Consider the following 19,931-nt stretch of genomic DNA (forward strand, 5'->3'; position numbering starts at 1 on the left):
CTTAGCTCAAGTGTAACACAACAAGTGAACTAAAAAATTATTTAATATATATTAAAAAGTTTTCTGAAACCTCAAGAGGTTTTGGTCTATCATTATTATTGACCTCCTTGCCTTAGACCTCCTCCCGTAGCTGAATACTTAGTACTGTGTACGGGTAGATGGCAAGGGCGAGATTCGATTTCTGGTACTCTAGTGTGAAAGTCAGCACCGATATAGAGGAGAAACCACAGCAATTATCCCATCACATCACTTCCACAATTGGTTTTTCCCCGCAATTGAGTACAGATCTGTATGGTGATCGTAGTAGGAGTTGATTATTAGCAGAGATGGAGCATGATTATTGTTGTGTAACTTATTGCTCTAATTATTACTAATGATAAGCTTTAACCATTCACTGTCGAATAAGATTCAATAAGGAGCGGCTTGCAATAAATTCTTGTGGTAGCCATTCTGCGGTGAGTCCTTTAGCATGCGTCTCGCATTGGACTGACATGAATAATCATAAGAATTAAAATTTGCTAGTATATTACTAGTTTGTTGGAATATGCGGCAGATTATTTAGTCTTCTGGCAAAACCATCATCCACCGGTCAACGGAAGAGTATCTTAAAATCGAAAGTCCCAGGTGTCTTAGCGAAGGTGATCATGAGACAGATGTTCCATCTAGCATAATTGTTTATGCGAAGGAAAAGAGATCTTCTCTAGCGATGCGAACATTTCACCCTATTCTTACCAAGGTTGATTCTGAACATCTGCGCACTGAAATAGCTCGTGATGGTAAGAGTGCGTGTGGATATCATGCGCGTATAAGGTATCCATAGAGTTCCCTGAAGAACGTCTGCTGGAACATCGGTTGAGTCTGACAGAACAGAGTGCAATACCACCTTGAATGTAATGTGAGTGTAGCTATCTTCTAATGGTTCTAGCAATGTAAATTGGTAGATAAAAATCAGTCTTCAATCAATCAGAGCATTAGATATAGCTGTTGCTCTATGATCTTTTAAAGACTTGTTTAACTTAGATTGTCGTCCATATGCTGGCTTAATAGACTTATTGATACCACGTTGTTGGTTATTGGATGGTCATCCTCACAACAGTATTTCGCACCGGAGTAGCTATTTCGTTTGAAACTCAATTCAAACTTGCCGTATCTTTGTCACATTAGGGAATATCCGCTGAAAGGTATAGGATATAATGCGTTTCGGATGTTTATTAATTAGTTCGTCATCGCGTCGCGTGGTTCTTTAGCTCTGCTTAACATATCGTTGTGTTTATTTGTGCCTAATAATTGTCCAATTGGTATACTAATTCTACTATATACTAATTCTAATGTCGGTTTCCAATATCGACCAGGACCAGACATCAAATCTCATCTCCATTTTTTTGACCGTACCGGTTGCAACAGCGGCGCTGGTCTTCACACGGCAGGGCCGGGGTTCAAATCTAATCTGGACCGTTCCTCCCTAGTGAGGACTGACTTACCAACTATTATGCGGTAACAATGTCTATTGATGTCAAGTAAGCCAACAATGGCAGGTATGACCTAAGAGGTCGTGTTACACCAAGAAAGAAGAAGAAGCTTTTTTAAATAAAATTATACAAGATTTTAGTTGTGATGTCTCTAGCTCGACAAGGTTTGCTTAATCGTCCACATAATAACTGAATTAGAGATTTATGTATTTTAAACATATTTTTTACATTTTTAGAGCACGTCAAATCATTATGAGCTAACGTTTGAAACGATAGTTGAGATATTTGTTCAAATGTTTTTTTTTATTTGTTTTATTTGTTTTTAATATGAGATTGTTAGATTGTTAGAAGTTCTTATAATGAGCTTGAAGCAGTTGAGCCACTAATAGTCATTTAGATTGATTGAGTTCAAAAGGGTTTTATGAATTGTTTCGTAAAAACAAACCTACTAGCATGAAACAAACCCTACATGATTTTAAATTTTCATAATTACCTGAATTGTGTTGTTTCTTATAATTCTTTTTTCTCGTGAAGATTTAAAGAGTAGAATTAATTTTAATAGTTATGTTAAGTCCCAAAAAATATTAACATGTAACTAGTGCACTACTTTAGGGTACGTTCAAATTGAACTTCAATATGAACATATGAACTACCATTGATATATGCTTAAAATTCTTGACATGCTCTTGCATACTGTTTTTTCCGTCATACGAAACAACGCTCCTGATTGGTCCCACCGAAGTCACACTTCCCTTCGCTTGCTTCGCTCTGATTGGCTGATCCCGCTACACGATACGCTCTGCATACAGTTGCTACAAATGTAGTGTGTACACTTGCGACATTCTCGTATCGTACCATTGTCTATCATTTAAATAAATTTCATGGAAATTTGTGAGTGTGAATATTATTGAAAAACGGTTTTCGGTAGAAAGATGAAAATTCTGCTTTTATGTAGATATTTGTTTGAGCGCATATTAATATCCATGTGATAAATAAACAATTTATGATAAAATTTATATTGCTTAAAATTTTACCTCTTAATTTCTACAACTTACACACGCTCCGATAAAGCATGCACATGATTCGAAATGATCTCCTATGCAGTGAAGGAATTTGTGGCCCAACAAAAACGTATGTATTTAACATTCTACCTGTTCCGCTGTCGGTGCCGTATTTGTAGTGGATGCAGCAAAAAGCAAAATAAGATACCGCACATGCGCCCTGTTGTCTCCCGCGAGACGTTCCTCCCAATATCGCTTTTCTCGCTTATCCATCTGCCAGGGACCGGGCAGTGCTGACAGTTTGAAGCACGTTGTCTCATTTCCGTAACGTGGCTCCACGTTCTTACACTTCTTCCTTTACGCATCCTGCATCGGGATGCAATAGGAAAGAAAAATCGAGTATTGTACGGAAAACGGTGGCGGCATGTGCTGCATAAACAATGAAGACCAGTCTGGCACTGGTCGCTGTTGCCAGCAGACGTGTTAGCTGGCTTTGAGTGGCAGATACAGTTTACCGGATTGAAAAGTTAATCGGTTTTACAACGTTACAAGTGATCATTGGGGTTATTGAAAGTGTTTGTTACTTGTGCGATTGGAGCTCAAGTGCATTGCATAATTTAATATACAAATATTGATACAATTATGTACAACAGTGCTTATACTAATTGTTCACGAGCAATAATACAAATGATACGGTGGTGATGTGAATAACGTGTTAACGTTGAAGTACGAAAAAAGTGGTGCAACTCCAGACATCTATCAAGAACATAGGAGAAAGTTCAAGTGTAGTGCAAACTATATAATACTAAAGTGGCAGAACTAAGCTTTTAGGATTACTCGCCGAAAATAAAACAAACAGTCAAAATGAATTCGTAAGTTAAAAATACATTATTGTCATTTATGTAGCAATAACATTTGCAAAACTGTTAACCTTCCTTGAGAGTGGTGAAACAATTGGAATGAAGTTGGTTGAAAATTGTTTAAGTACAACGCTACAATATAAAAGTGCCACAAAAAACATAGACGCGTTCGAAAATATTCTTTCAAATTCCGCACATTTAAAACCATGCGCTACACGCGCTGTTCAATGCATCGTGGTGATCATTCGATCGCAGGTTGACAGGCGCAGTTGTCTCTTTCGGGCTAAATCGGCACATAATTGATTTTACAGAAATCAATCACGAAATATCAAATGAGGAATCAAGACAAGAATCGAATTTCTGCAGTACAAGCACAATCAACGGTTTCGCCAGCAGCACAGAACAGAACAATTTTCGAGTCTGCTACGACTGTTTGCAGTCTGGCCCCCTGTCAGCGGACAACAGGTTTTGCGCAGAGGGCTGATTGAGAACATACAAAAAGAACATGATACCGCCAGTCGCCAGACGACATGCCACAGCATGCATGGAAGCAGTGCCAACTGCTGCAAATGACAAACAAAAAACTACAAAACGTAGGAATTTAAAATCGAGTACTACAATACATAAGGTACGGAATGGGACTTTTTAAGATGCAGTTAAACCGCAGAAATCAGGTTTTCTTTTTGCTTCCACATGTAACAAGAAACATTGATGATCGAAATGCTGTATGCTCTCATCATTACACTTTCCGCCTTTCTGCCTTCCACCAGTGCGTGTTCAGTAAACTTTTGTAAACATTGGACCGTCTCTCACTTGTCGAGGATGAGACAAGCACTGAACGATGTAATGCGCAGGACAATTACGTTAAAAATAATTTAACACCTATTACCCAGTCAAGTTTATAGAATCGAACGTAGTGATGGTTCAGACTTGTTGACGTATCTTGTTCTGACTCGGCACGTCTCAAACGATTCACGATTTTCCTAACCATCTAACCATGAAACATGTCGTAGTGCATGCTTTTCTTCTAATTATGATCGATTCTTCGAACCCGAACGTCAATAATGCTGTGGGTGACAGATTTAATAAGAATTATCTTACCAACGCCCGTCGCATCACACTCTTCCCCGACGCTTGGCACAGTAGGGCGAGTTTTTCTTCCTTCCTATTTTATGCTCAATAATCCATCACTGATTGCTAGTTTGTGACGTTTTCTTTAGCCGCTTCAATGCTACAATTTACAATACAGCCATGATTGGAACATTCGTTTCTCATGTCCTGTCAAAGGGCGACCGCCAAACCGCATATCCCCCTTATTGCTTGCTGCTACATCCAGAGCAAGCAAGCACGTGCACTGTCGGAAAGGAAGAATACGCTAAACTTTTTCCCCATCAACGGTTTACCACGGACATTAACGAAATCTTTGACATTCCGTCGTAAACACAATCGATTCATGGCCCAGCTCCCGCTCAGCCTCTACGCCGACACACACTGCATTCCCCTAAGAAAAAAACGAATCATAGAGAACACCGAAAGTGAAGCTCATTTTCATAAATGCTCAATTTGTGTAATACCACTCCCGTAATTACGTTATGAGCGAAGAGTGAGCCATTTTTGGCCAGCACCCGCTGCTAACAGGTTACGGCAGCCCGGATGAACGAGTATAAGAGAATCTGGAATAAACACTGCACGATACGGCACCATGATTCGCCACAGATGTGGGGCGTTCTCGTCTAAAAGGTGGCACCCTTCAATGGTTCAACACGTAGCGCTGTTTACTGCACCAGTCACTTAGAGCCTGCTAAGCACGCTCTTTCATTTGTTGCATTAATCCCTGCAAGGCATTTCCCATGCACGGAAATTAATGAGACAAGTTTATGGCACTGCTATTTATGCAGGTAAGCAATAATGTAATGCGATGGAATTATTTCTTCATTACGATTGACATCGGTATTGGTGCATGGATCGGCAATGAGCATGAGCATGCTAAGGGGAAATTTAATTACCTTTCAGACTTTAGATAGGTTTACCAGTAAAAGTGATCAAAATTTGATATTTGATCATGTTCTAGCTATTCATTAGAGTTATTCTGAGAAGTGTTCGGACTAACGACAAGACATGTTCAAAAACTAATTAAGAGATTATAGTAAAATTCATGATTAATTTGTTCCTGTCTTGGAAGAAGGCGATTGAAAATACAATTGGAAGATTAAAACTAATTGTAAAATATTATCAACTGGATCAAGCCCACCATCACGGATAAGAAGTTGAGCCATCACGACCCCATTTTGGCTCTACAATCTCAAGAGGTCTTTGGCCTACCATCCCTGGCTTCCTTAACTTGATGGAGCACTGGGCTAGATAGTCAATCTTGCGAATTTTAATCCAAAGACCAAAAAGCCTAAATATTCGTACTTCGTGCTTTGGTTGTTTTGAATAGATATTTTACATCTTTGGCTGTACAACCTCGAGAGGCCCTGGCTTGCCAGTCATGACTATCTTAACTTGACTACACCCTAACTGCGTACCGAGAATCGGTCTGGACGGGATGCAATAAACGGTTATGTCGTGTGGAAACTGGCACCGGTACCTATTACAATGCCTGCTCGAATAATTTTATATATAAAGCCTTAAAAGCAGTTTATTAAAACTCCTGACCATGATTACTATATTCTTGATCACGAAGATTATTGTTTAGATAGATAGATTAACAGATTATTGTTAAATATAACAAGCAAATCTAGCAACATTCGACATACATCACTTGCCAAAATACGGAATACAACGTGAATATCTCATATTCAAATCAGCTCTGTGCGTACCAAGGCATTTGTAAACAATATCAAGGAACAATTTTATGTACTTTCAATCCTATACATAAGTCATTGCAATGCAATCTGTTCCGACGAGATCGACTACCATTTGTTAGAAAAGTGTTTCGCAAAAAACTTTGATTACACTGTGATACTTTCAAATTGGTGCGAATAAATTCAACAATTGTATTCATCAATTCTGTTCTGTTCGGTTCTGTGAGATGCAACTCCAACATTACGTTGTTGAGAATGAGATGCCGAAAAGTTGCTCCCTTCTCCCTTGTATACTGGAACATTTCTTTAAATTCGGATGACTGTCTCTCTTATCATGTGGTCAAGAACAATAAAATAAGTCATGTTGGAACAAAGGCAGAGATGTCTCAAGTTCACGGTATTCAATGTTATGACCCAGGCGCATCTAATGGTTTCTCAAATCAAGCAATTGAATCAGAACATGCTCGATGAATATCTTGACGTTTAATATCTAGCCAGAAAACTAGACCTCCGCTTTTTTTACTTAGAAGAAACAGTTTAAACTTTTGCTTTCAAACCGGTCCGTTTGGAATAAAACAGGTAAATCAACTAGAAATGATACAAGGGAACCAATAGCAGAAGATTCATGCTATTCATAAAGGGCGGCTATATTGTCGATAGTAGAGTTAAAAAAGTCTTCTATTTATGTATTAAATAGAATAGTTACAGTTTAGCAAAGGCTCATTTTTATACAAATAGTCAAGTGCCATTAGAAACATGAGGTAGATTCGATAACAAATTGGAAGTCGTCACCAATACAGTACGTGATACGTAAGTCTGATTAACCTCTCGCACTTGTAGTGTTAAACACAGATCATCAGTTGGTTATGGAAGGTTTATAAAAAAGATTTTTTTTATTTTTTTTGCAAAAAGATTATATAACTTTAAATGTAATTTAAGAAGAGTAGTATACAGTGTTATAAATGTAAAAAAAAACTAAGTTATTAAACTGCGCAAATTCACCTTCACAATATTCTTGTACTCTGCTAGCTATTCCAACGTTTCTGCCTCTTTGTTACAGCAAATTAAAAATGCTAATATTGTTTCCCTTCGAACCCGTTAAGCACGTGGGCCAGTTAAAAAAAAAACAAAAACTGGAGCGCACCATAAAAATGTTTTGCAAAAATATGCTAATTTCAAATCCAATCATACCAGCAAAACGAACTAGGCAAGTCGCAAGACCATCAAATTTGCTCCCGCATGGGTGAACCTTACTTCCAAATGCGATTGAACGCAAGATGTTATTGTCTTACATGTGTGTGCTAAACAACCATAAATTTGATATTTGTTAAGTCAACCCAAACGGACACATCTTGCTAGCCGAGCCACGAATTGATGCACAATTGATACAGCGGCATTAGTCACATTCAAATCAGTCACTCTAAATCGATTACACGTATGAAGGAGGAAGATGCTCGACCCTCAAATTTACATCGTTTATATAGAGAGTAAAGCAAGTGTCCCCTATTCAGTAGGATGAGGCACCCTTACAAGATGAGGCAGTTTACTTTGGCAATCAAGAGAAAGAAAAAAAGAAGCATAGTCTTCTTCCCCACGCACGGAAAGCATTTGTGAACTATTTTGAACATAAATTGTTTCAATCTTTTCGAGCGTGCTCGCAGCATTTTTTTTTTTGCTTTCGACTATATTCGACGCACAACTTTGCACAGTTAAACAGCGCGAATAACATTACCCAACCGGTGCGAAGTGATTGCCATTCTTGCGAGTGGCATCTTTGCCGGGTTGTGAGGAAAACGAAACAAAAAAGATACTGGACGGTGACAAAAAATACTTTCGGCGAGAAAAATGATCTAACAACCGATGTTGCACCCCATTTTAATAGAAAAGTTGCCGATTTCACCGCGTGCGATAAGCTGAATTTGTTAACGGGCTGGTCGTTTGGAAGAACATTGTTAACAAGTGTTTCGCGCTGAACAAGGCAGCAAGCAAGCGGTGCTGGAAGGGGAAGCTATTTTTCACAATTGAAGAAAATTATTGTAATCCCAAGTTAATATTCGTTTATTTTGCATATGTTACCCTGGGTAGGCCGCCCAAAGTTCGACAACAGTTTGGCAGGGCGCTTTGTAAGGTACAAGCATCATACGCGATACGAAGGATTGCGGAAAAGCGCCACTTTCAGTTTTTCAGCAGAGAAACAGTAAATGTAAAACAGGCAGTTGAAGTGCGTTGTCATTACAATACTGTCCTAGCGTATCGATATTTCAGTCGACAAGGATGCTGCCAGTGCATGGAACGGTACCGATTGATTTCCCCCATTGGATCTGCTAGTAATCAAGTTGATTTCGGTCACGTGACTTCAAAATGCAGGGAAATTGACAGCAGTGAAAAACTGAACCTTTAAGAAAAACCCGTTTTGAGTGGATGCGGAAGGTATCGAAAAAATAGTAATGTCAATTTGAATGCATTACCTACATTCCGGTGTGCAGTAGACTGCAAAGGAAAGCATGAACAGTAAACCTTTTTTTGTTGTGCTGCTTCTATACATTCCGATCGGATTTAGAGCAGTTAGGTGTATTGATACACTTTGAAGAGCAAAAGGTAAGTTTCGTTCCTTTTCTGCTACCAGTGTCATCTCCCTACTGAATGGCCCGATTCAAGGAAGCGTTGAATAACGAAATAACGGTTTTTGCTTCCGTGTGGAATTTTGATCTTTGAACCCGGGATGTAATCTAATTTGCATTTTTACAGCCTCACGCCTCACAAGCTGCCTTTTAATGAAAATGCGTAAATTTTTAACGTTTGCCGCGGTCGATTCGTTTTGTTTCATTTCGTGCTGTGTGATGTTTTCCTTTTTTTCTTTTTTGTCCAGCTACCCCTAGCGTACTAATTCTCATTCATGTTACTCGTTCTAAGGACGATTAATTAATCGCGAAATGGTGGCGGCAAGTAGCGACTGGCGATTCAACACTTCTTAGATGCTCGGCATTCCACGAGCCAACGACGGCAGGGAAACTTGAACGCGTTAAAAAGACAATTTGTTCTGACCAGTTTTTTTTTTCGCTTCCCTTATGAACCTTGGTTTCTACTTTGCACCCTTCACGTCCTTTACACCTTGCAGTAACAGCATGTTGGTATTTGTTAAGCGAATGTTTTGAGCAAAACAAATTATACCGTAGTGCGACAACCCTCCACTGACAGGCGCTGAAAAAGCCCCGATTGAGCTATGCCCTGAGCAACAGCGAGCTGCTCGCTTGCTGTCCCTAGTGTCCAGGGTGAAAAACGCATACCGGTCGTTCGAGGTTGGTTCCAAAGACACCAACAGCCTAGCTTCACCTCCAGTAAGAAGTCCAATGTCACGCGTCTAATGCCATATTGACAGCAGTAAATTATGTCTCATTCGCAAAAAGAACGTATATAAACGGCACTCTTGGCGACCATAAATCATTTTCTGCAGAAAGATGAAAAATGCTTTCTGGAACGCATGCCGGTACGCAAGAGGAAAGTAAATGTGGAACTATTATTGTCACTCCTTCGCCCATAAGGAAAAAAATAGTTGACCGATAACGGAAGATTCGGGTTCAGGATGGTTAATTATCCGGCGATGGGATAAACGGCCACGGATGCAATATGTGACACTGACATGATGTACGGCTAACAACAGGTTGCCTCTCAGTACAATCGTATTTGGGAAGGGTATACTGTTGTCAGGGAGTACTTGTGTTTTTTTTCTCTTATAGAACGGCCTGGCCGTATTGCTGAAAAATTTTTGTAATACTTATAGAAATGAGATCGAAACGAACAAGAAAAGATCGAAATGCTTCTGGCAGGTTTCAAACCCACAAATGAATCCTCATGTGTAGAATATGCCTCTTTTATTGGAAACAAATCTCAACGGAAGATTCCCCACCTTTTCTATGCTATCCCAGTCCTGTTTACTGATAAAATATAATATTGCTTTATTCTAATTTTGCAGCGGTAATAGCATTATTAATATCGTATAATTTGTTCATTTGTCTTCCCTTAGACTCGTCATCGTGTGCGTCCCCCATACGGTCGAGTACACACCTGCTGTACAGTTTTCCTCGCTAGAATATGTGACTGTTTCAGTGAATGAAATGGAGAGCGAAGACGATAGTATGGACAATGCCAAATCGATTGCAGTAAGGTCACCCGAAACAGTGACGAAGAATACAGCAATGCAGGACAGACTGATGCAGCACATCATGAAAGACGATTTACTGCTGCTGAATTCGTCGGATAAAATGGTAAGAAAATATTTAAACAGGAAATGTGATTGTTGCAAATAAGAATGTTTTTGATTCAACTGTGTCATACTTGCATATCGCACCCATTTCTTCGCAGAACTCACAAATGGATGTGCTTGAGCACTGTGATGAGGTTCCGATGTTTGACTGCAACATTAACGCAACAGAATATGTTCCTATTAGTAGTGAAATAGTGTTAGAAGATTCATCGTCAAGCTTTGACGAAGGTATAGGGTTGAGCAACACGGAAGACTCGAGTGACGATCAAGCAAGTACCAAAACCAACGCTCTGGATGCTTCCAAATCTGTTGACGCACCTGTACCGAAGGACTACAGTTGCAAGCAGAAAAAAGACAAATCCAAATGCTATCAATGCGAAATCTGTAACGAACGTTTTACGATGAAGAAACACCTCCGGGAGCATCACGTTACGAAGCATCCGGGACAAAATTGCAACAAATGTGCGGTGTGTGAGAAAACGTTCAAACTACGCTCCAACCTTCGGCAGCATCTTCGCATCCACACGGGCGAACGTCCGTTCCGCTGTGACATTTGCTGCAAAACGTTCGTCCAGGGCAGCGCTCTTACGGTCCACCGGGAGTTGCACAAGGAGCAACGGGACTACGAGTGTCCGGTGTGCCAGAAAGCGTTCAAATCTAAATTTGCTTTCAAAAAACACGAAAAAGTACACATCGGATTACGCCCCTTCAAATGCGATGAGTGTGGCAAATCCTTCACCCAGTCCTGCAATCTGAAGGCGCACCAGAAGCTTCACACGGGTAATCACGCGTATCAGTGTACGACCTGCTCCAAGACCTTCCGGTTCAAATCCCACTACCAGGATCATCTGATGACGCACACCAAGGAAAAGAAGTACTGCTGTGGCCAGTGTGGCCGAACCTTCGCGTACAAAAACTCCTTCCAGCGCCATACCCAAATTCACCGGGACGAAGCTCAACACCACTGTACGGAGTGCGGCAAACAGTTCAGCAAACTGAGTCATCTCACCTTCCACCACAAATCACACGGCTGTATGCGTGGTTCAGCGGTAAGAGACGGAAAGGGCGCTGGTGCTTCAACAAATCTGACTTGCGATATCTGTAGCAGCGTCTTCGAACGACCCGATGCCTTGCTCGCCCATCGACGGGAGCTACACATCGCCGAGGACAGTGTGCGTGAAAAGGGACGATCTCGGTACAAATGCGTTATCTGTAGCAAATCTTTCCGGGAGGAGAAGGAACTGCGTACCCATTTCAAGCTGCACGAGGCCGACGATTGTCCCTTTCAGTGTGGGATGTGTGGAATCCTCAACCTCAACCACACCTAACTGACTGCGTTGGGTTGTTCCTAGTGGAGCGATAGAGGCACAGGTTAAATTAACTGAACGATAAGAACAAATTCTGTGATATCTCTCTCTGAGTGTATGAAATATATATACATAAAAGTTTGCACCGCTGGGCCAGCAAAAGTAACTACAGGATAAGATCAGTGTTTTAATTACCGTCACAAACCACATTTTGTGACAGTCCTCTCGCCGTATCTAGCCCGGATTAATGGAAACAAAAGGTAATAATGGAAAACATTCCCAATGCGTTCCATCTACGGTCGTCTTTGCTGAGTTGTCTATCTCTTATGCATATGTGCTACCCACAAAAACATGAGAATCGGGCTCGCAGCACGGTCCTGTGCAAGGTGTTGAAAATAATTCTTGTGGGAGTAGTTACTTCCTTAACGGACGTACCATATCGAGCAAGGATAGTGTCTTAAACGAAACCCTAAGCAAGAGGGTCTTTCAATAAACTAACTAATTGAAAGATATTCCTCTGCATCTTGGGAAGCAGAAACTTCCCAACTGTAATACTGTAATCCCATCGGAATGGAACCAAATGGGTGCATAATAAAACTATTATTATGTTTTGAAGGGTTGCAAGTGGGGAATGGGATTTTAGAAAATCAAAACTGAATTTGATGGGAGGCACTGTGCGGATGATTCTCGTGAACGATTTCATATTTTTAATAATGTTAATTATACCCTGATATTGAATTGCGACCTCATGTTTGCTTGGTGTATGTATTTAACTAATCATCCACTGGTTTGCCACAGGTTTCTCATGGCATATTGAAGCTTCAGTTTACTACAAAATATCAAATTAAACCATTGTTTTTAAATCACATCTATGGAATATTGTGAATATATGTTGTGTCTTGGATGGACATTTCAATAAAACTCACAAATTCAAACACACCAAGCTGTGTTTTATATTACGAACGATACGCTACAAACTAACCCTTCATACAGCACGGCAGTGCACCATGTGCCATATCCAGTAAACACAGTTTTGTTTTCTTTTTGCTTACGCCAATCACGTACACGCGCGAAATTATGGTGCTACGTTTTTGACCATCCATTCCATCCAGTAAACGCAGGGCACAGAACAGCAAGGACAAAGGAGAAAACAAAATTGAATTGCTCAAATTACACGTTTCTTTGATGCACAAAAGCACCGTACTGCGCGTACTAAATGCTGTTGAAAAATTGCTAACTGTTGAGGCGCGGGTCCACATTTCTTTTATTGCATTCCAGCGTACAGCGGCATATAGTCCCAAGCTGGCCAGTACTGTTTCTTTTTTTGCTTTCGGTAACAGCTGCCCGGTTTCTTATCTAAAAATGAATTTTTACGTGCAGAAAATATATGCGACTTTGTTAATTTTGTTTGACTTCTTGACGCATCATCCAATAGGATTTCTTTGATTGATATAATTTTATAATATTCAAAGTACTGAGCATATGCTCATAAAGCAGAGCTACAACTGTATGATTTCCTTACTTTTGCGGATGTCGGTGTTTTGCAGATTGGGCAAAAGTATTGAACACAATCAAATGACCCAAATCATATGAAGCATTCATAATTTTCAATGATATATGATTCGGAACCGATGGTTTGATTGATGCTCTTGCATGATTGTGACCTTTAATTATAGTTATTATTTTAGATTTCAAATCGCAAAGGTGGTATTATATCGTGCAGGTGTATTTGGATTCTGCTTTACGCTCTTTCTGCCTCAAATCTTCTTCACCTCGAATGAGAAACAAGACATGACGTTCCTGCGTGGACGAGGCACCCATCTTCCCTTCAGCAAGGACAAAAAGAATCAAATCAATACATCACCATTATTGAGCCGAAGATGCATGTACCGTACGTGTGGGAAATACCTTACGGATAAAACTTAAAACAGAGTTTCGTATTGCTTTTATTGCCTTATTTAGATCCTTTTTCATACTACTAATACTTCTAACAGCAATCAGATTTTCGACAAATTTTAAGTTTCAGTATGCTTAAGCTTGTAATACTTAAATTGTCGGAGAAAATACAATTGCATAAGATGAGAAATTTATATTTTTAAGATTAAGTAAGTTCAAAGCTTCGTGAAAATCTGTTATGAAAAGGCTGAAGATTTTGGGGACATTTCTATTTAGAAATACTGATATTCCTAGATATGTAAAGTAAACTAAATAATGGTCACGCCTTTCTTGCACCAGCAAAGGCCATGCGTGATTTCATCGATTCTCCGTCGATCGCATGGGGCGGCCACTTTTCACCTCCAACGCAGCACTGGCCAGTGCTGCTAGCCCAACTTGATTATGTCTTATTGTTCTGTCGAGATCGTGTGACTTGAATTCATTATCCGTGCGCTAGAGAAATCGTTTGTAGCATCCGCAACACTTCCACCGCTGCTGTGTTACAACCTGCCGCCCTTCCAACAAATATTAAAGTCGTTGCTACCGCACCACTAATACCATCACGTTTCCGCTTCTCAACCCATCCACCCGATGCGCAACTCATATCCGTTCCCTGGCACAACCTTCGGGATGTTCCAATGGCTCCGTATCTGGCGCAGCAGCCTTTATGGCAGGCTCGGCATTACCACGGCCAGTACGTATGCCACGCTGCCATCGCGTACGTGTCGTCTCAAATTTTGGCCGTTTGTGTACGTGCTCTGAGTGAACAAGTCCTTTCCAGAAGCTAAAAATCATTATTCTGCAGCTTCGTACCTAGCGCTTCCCGAGTCGGGTCTCACTATGATAACACTGATTTTGAATCGATTTTGTTGTATTTTCACCCACTCGGTTTTGCATCCAGTGTCAAGTTGTTTCAAATCGAAGTGTCATCGTACTTCAATAAAAGTTACGAAAGAAGCTTAACAAACATGCATAACAATATTGTTACAACAATCACTCCAAAACCCGGCATAATAAATTCTAAAGCATCACACTGCGAGAACTTTCTTAAGAAAAACATACAATTCTGATATTGCTTAGAAGTTAGCAAAAAACTTCTTCAATCCCAAGCAGTGGTGAAAAAAAACAAATTTATTATTAATTACAACGGGCTAAAGGACCATGCGAAAAAAAACCATGCCTAGTTTTTGCTAGGCTTTCTACTGATTGAGTACATCATGCACGACGCATACCCGGTTCGACATTGCCGACATCACGCTGGAAACACTCGTAAAAGCATCATGAATGAAACATGGTATGTAAGTCATAAAAGCATTATTCTTCCATCAGAGACAATCGTTTTATCATTTCCCAGTTCTGTAAGCTTTGTCACCGCACCGGACCAGTCATACACGGTAGGTACTGCACAGAGAAGATTAGAAAGAAAGGTGAACTTACTCGTCACAGGTCACGACCTCCCTTGAACGTTAAGAAATGAATCGTTAAACGCCACGATCTTGCACGAGACTGCATGAAAAATTCAAGGCATCCTTCACACAATCAAAGTGAAAGGGCACTTGTTAGGCATGCTGTTTCGTGCAAGCGAAGGTAGATGGAAATTTAATCGGGATAGTAAACTCCGCCCGCAAGACTATTTCACTCGTGAAACATGACAGTGAAACCATCATGTTTCGTGATCTATTCATGACCTTAGCACAAATGACAGTAAGACTAGATACAAGACGAAAATAAGTGGCCCTTAGTGTCAAAATGTTTAGAACACTATTGACAACACTGTAGTTCAATTGGGAAATTGCCAATCATGTTAGTGAAAAATCTCTTCACTCATTTGATAACACGTGCTTGAATATATGGCAATTTTCGGAACCATCCCAAACGCAGGACTTTACTATCCAGCTACAGGTACAATCAACTCAAGAAAGCCAGCTATGGCAGACTGAAACCATTTTACCAAGTTCTAGTGTCAAAAAAAAAAACAAGAATCGTGATGAGACAAAAATAAGATGTGAAGCAGATAATTACATTGAGGAACACGTGACTAACAAATTTTCTAAATAAGAACAAGGAATAAATAGTGTTGAATTAGAAACGGTTATAAACTGAGAAATATTCTTTTTTTGAGTATGCTTAATTTAGAACTCTGAGGATAACTGTGGCTAGCCCAACCTTCTCTCTTACCCCGTCCCAGACACGTCCCTCGTCTTAGTGCACTAGTGGATAAAAAGAGCTAATTTATCCACTACTTATTACAAAAGACCTAGACTTTCCTCTTAATTTGTCTTCCTCTTCTTGGCTTGACGACCTCTTAGTTTATGCCTATCGTTTCTGGCTTCCTAGACCTAATAATACTACGTGGTTGTATCAGTACGGGGGGCCGATCTGGATGGGATTTGAACTCCATGTGTGGTAAAATAAAAAATCGGAACATTGTGTTGTCAGTTGCTCTGTCAAGCTAAGAGACAAAAAGCAATCAGGATAAAATAGACCTCCTGAGAACGATTTGGTCCGCATGTATAATCCTATTTACAACCTGGGATAAGGTGCCCTTTCACGGTTTGGAGAAGGAAATGTCTCCAAACCATCGTGAATTGTACTAATATTAATAATTTAGCTTCAAGCAATACGGACAGGCCGTTCCTTACGAATAAAAAAAATCCTAATTACAGTTAAAGTCGAATCGCGAATTGCGAGCCATCATCATCGAATGCGTCACACTATGGTCGAATCACATGCCGTTATCACAGAATCGCGTGCTGATATCTATGGATTTGTGAGTGTTTATCTTCTTCGGTGGCACCACAACCTCGAGAGGTCTCGGCCTGCCATTTCTGGTTTCTATTCTAGATTTTATTTCACCCATAGCCCGGTAGTCAGCCCTGCGTATGGCGAGGCGGTCCGGATGGGTTTTAAACCCCGGTCCTGCCGTGTGAAGACCGGCGCCGCTTTCACCTCGGCCGCCAGACTGCCCCTTGTGAGTATTTGCACTTTAAAGCTGCTTTAACCTTCAGTAATTGGTTAATGCGGTCACAACTATTAAAGGAAAACAATGTAATGACTTCCATTTCGAAAGGAATTTCTCTAACAACAAGAAATGGTTGTGAAGCGTTTGTCTGCCCTATATGGATCTTTCATTAAGTTCCATGCGATAGTTTGTATCTATCATTCAGTTTAGCTTTCACAAAATATGTATGTAAAACTCATTAAAATAGGTTTAAGTATTGCTTCCTATGGTTTGAAATATTAAAAATACTTCAACATACTGTAACTATAAACAGATTTGGGTTTATTATAACGCACCACAATAGTCACATCCAAGTTCTTTATATATTGAATATACTGATCACTTGTGGACAAATGGAGAAAATGTCTCCAAAATTATAAAAGTGTCTGAATCAAAATATTACCATGCTCCAGAACTCAGTCTACACCTGTAGCAACCCAAATCTTACGTTTCGCGTACTTACATGCGAAAAAAAGAGTTAAACATACTCTTTTCTACTTCAATAATGGGTAGCAAATGAAAAAAAAAACTGTATGTAAGATAAGTGCACTGGGCATTCAAAGTCGGACACTTCGATGTTCTAGGAATTTTCCTATGATATGGACATATTTTGGCAAGCTTTAAGCTAGAATGTATCACTTCTTTAAGAAACAATTGGCAATTTGATTAACTAGTATATTTTAACGATGCCGAAGCAAACAACTGTTGAAGTTAAAAATTGGCAATTTCTATGATGAATCAGGGCAAAAGTGTTAGATAAATTAGTGAAATCACCAACATAGGTAATATGTTTGTTACAAGCGCTTTATTTCTACTCGCTATACGCCAAACTCACACAATGACGTCCTCTCGTGTCGTTCGCGTCATTCGTGCTTGCACCCTGCATGCACCCTACAGTCATGCTATTATACTGACAACTGCGGATCTAATAATAGGCAAATCTACAATCCGCACTATCATCAAATTAGTCAAATTTGAGGGCAGCATTGCTAATAAAAAGTCACCTCATGAATCAAAACGAAGGCTTCGCAAAGTTGAAGAGCGTCAAATCAAGTGTCCGATTTTGAATATCCACCACTGTACTTAAATAGTCATGATGTCTGTTACTGCCTAGCCAGTAAATAACAAGTCTATCACGACCATCAAAGCCGTACTATAAACTCGAGAGTTCTGACTTTCTTGACTTGATTTCACCTTGCTTTATTTGATTTGTTACTGGATAGTCAATCCTCCGTACGGGTAAAAAGACGTCCAATCTAACTGAGCTTACGCCTTCATACGTGGTGACGTTTTACATAAAACTTCTTCATTTTCCTTGGCACTACAACCTCGAGAGGTCTCTGCCTGCCATTTCTGGCTTTCTGTGGCTTTATTTCGACCGAAGTAAAGTTCCTGCCGTTTGAAGACCGGTACCGTTATCGCCTCGGCCACCGATCCGCCCCAATAAAAGGCCAGTTTACATAAGTTTAATGCCGAGTTTTACATAAAAGGCCCTTTGAAAATAAAAAAAAAAAACTTAAACGTTTGATGACATTATTTCGTACCTCGCAAAAAGTTATGTTTCCTTTTGAAATTGTATTCTTCAGTATGGTAGTATTTACATTTTCAAACGCAACAGTTTACAGAAATAGAATCATTGCCTTTGTAATAAAGTTCGTCTCACAGTTATGTTCTTATTTATATATTATGCATTTTCATAGAGCATTGTAATAAAAACCATATGCTCGTAAACATGCAAGTATAGTTGCACATTCTTGCTTACTGGATGGTTCCTGATTATTTCGTGCTTCATTTATATTCGTTTACACACTTTTATTTGGTGATGAGGGTTATTAGTCGAGCTTTCGCAGGTTCCTCCAGGGCGAATGAATATTTGACCAACGTTCTAGCAAAAGTCAATAAACAGTCGATGAGACGATGCAATGATTGATTATTCGCTTGGAAGATTGTCTGCAGAAGAAAGTTACCCCTGCCGGAAACAATTCTGTCCAATATATAATCCGACCGCCAATCAAGCAAACTTCTTATAGAGCAAAAATAAACACTGAGAGGCATACAGAATTCCACACTCGTAACAAAAATATAGTCGTGTGTATCATCGCCTATCTTAAACCAATGCGAAGGAAAATTCAGAAATAGTCGAACAATTATGTCCTTCGTGTGAAGCATTCATATTACTAGCAAGTGTTTAATATTAATTCAGTTTACATGTTGTTCAAACAATTTTCTTAAGTTTCCTCTCTTGTTACACAGTAGTTTGGTCAACTTCAAATTGGTCATGCGAAAACACCCCACCCACACTGTATGTATCTTTGCTCTACCTGGTAAAACTACATTCCTATTTAAAAATGTATCACAACAAATTCATGAACTTGACACTTACACAGATACTTCAGCCATCAATTTTCTTGGAATGCTCGGTGAAGTACACCAAATTCGGTTAATTCGATCTCAATAAATCTGTGTTTGTCCCATTAATAACAATTTGTTCGCCGCTTTGGAGTTCTTTTGGGTGAACTGTACGCAACGAGGGGACGCAATTCAGCCGTATCGATTGTCCGAACATATTTTTTATTCAAGCAGTGACAATAAATTTAAATTAGAATTTGCATAAAATGCTCCGTAGCTGTCGATCCTTCTTTGAGTGGAAATGGCCCTTTTATGGAAAAGCCAAGGATGTTTAGTTCAATTTAGAAGAAGATAAACACAAACAAAAAGAGTGAAACTACCACCTTAATGATTTTTTTTATTCATAAAGAACGGCCTGGCCGTATTGCTACCACCTTAATGATAATATACTTTAAAATTTTGTTTTCCTGTTCTATGAAAAGTGCACTCTCCGTACATAATCGAATTTTGAGCTATGGAAGAAAAAGTAAGAAACACACATTGAAAGAAACGGAATGAAGCACAGGTAAAAATAAAAAAAGGTTACTAAGTCACATGGGCTGGTCCGGTGGTTGATGCGTTGTCAAAACTGCTATCCACACGGCAGGACCGGGGATCGAATTCTCCTCGAAGCCGTGTTAGGTAACCTTTTGGATCTCCTATTGGGATTATTAGAACAATTAGGACTGGATATCCTGCTACGAAGAAAAACAAGTCCCAGAAACCTGAAATTTGACAGGCCGACATCTTTCGAGGTCGTTATGCCAAAAAAGACGAGGGAGATATTTTGTTTTCAACAGATTTTATTAACGGAACAATAGAGAAATTGCAGATAGTTCAAATCACATCGTAAATAGAACAAAAAGACGGAATATTGAATAAAATAAGACTGAAATGCT

At 39.7% G+C, this 19,931-nt stretch overlaps 1 protein-coding gene across 1 annotated transcript; it reads left to right on the forward strand.

The window, feature by feature from the left end:
* The first annotated feature begins 2,900 nt into the window (after positions 1–2,900).
* On the forward strand, positions 2,901–12,647 carry LOC118512422 (zinc finger protein 2 homolog). The gene is made up of 3 exons (XM_036056825.1): positions 2,901–3,342; positions 10,162–10,402; positions 10,500–12,647. The coding sequence occupies exons 1-3, from the start codon at positions 3,335–3,337 to the stop codon at positions 11,727–11,729; spliced, it is 1,479 nt and encodes a 492-aa protein (XP_035912718.1). The 5' UTR covers positions 2,901–3,334; the 3' UTR covers positions 11,730–12,647.
* The last annotated feature ends 7,284 nt before the right edge of the window (positions 12,648–19,931 follow it).

The sequence above is a fragment of the Anopheles stephensi genome, chromosome 3, assembly GCF_013141755.1.
Source record: "Anopheles stephensi strain Indian chromosome 3, UCI_ANSTEP_V1.0, whole genome shotgun sequence".
In the NCBI taxonomy this organism is placed as follows: Eukaryota; Metazoa; Arthropoda; class Insecta; order Diptera; family Culicidae; genus Anopheles; species Anopheles stephensi.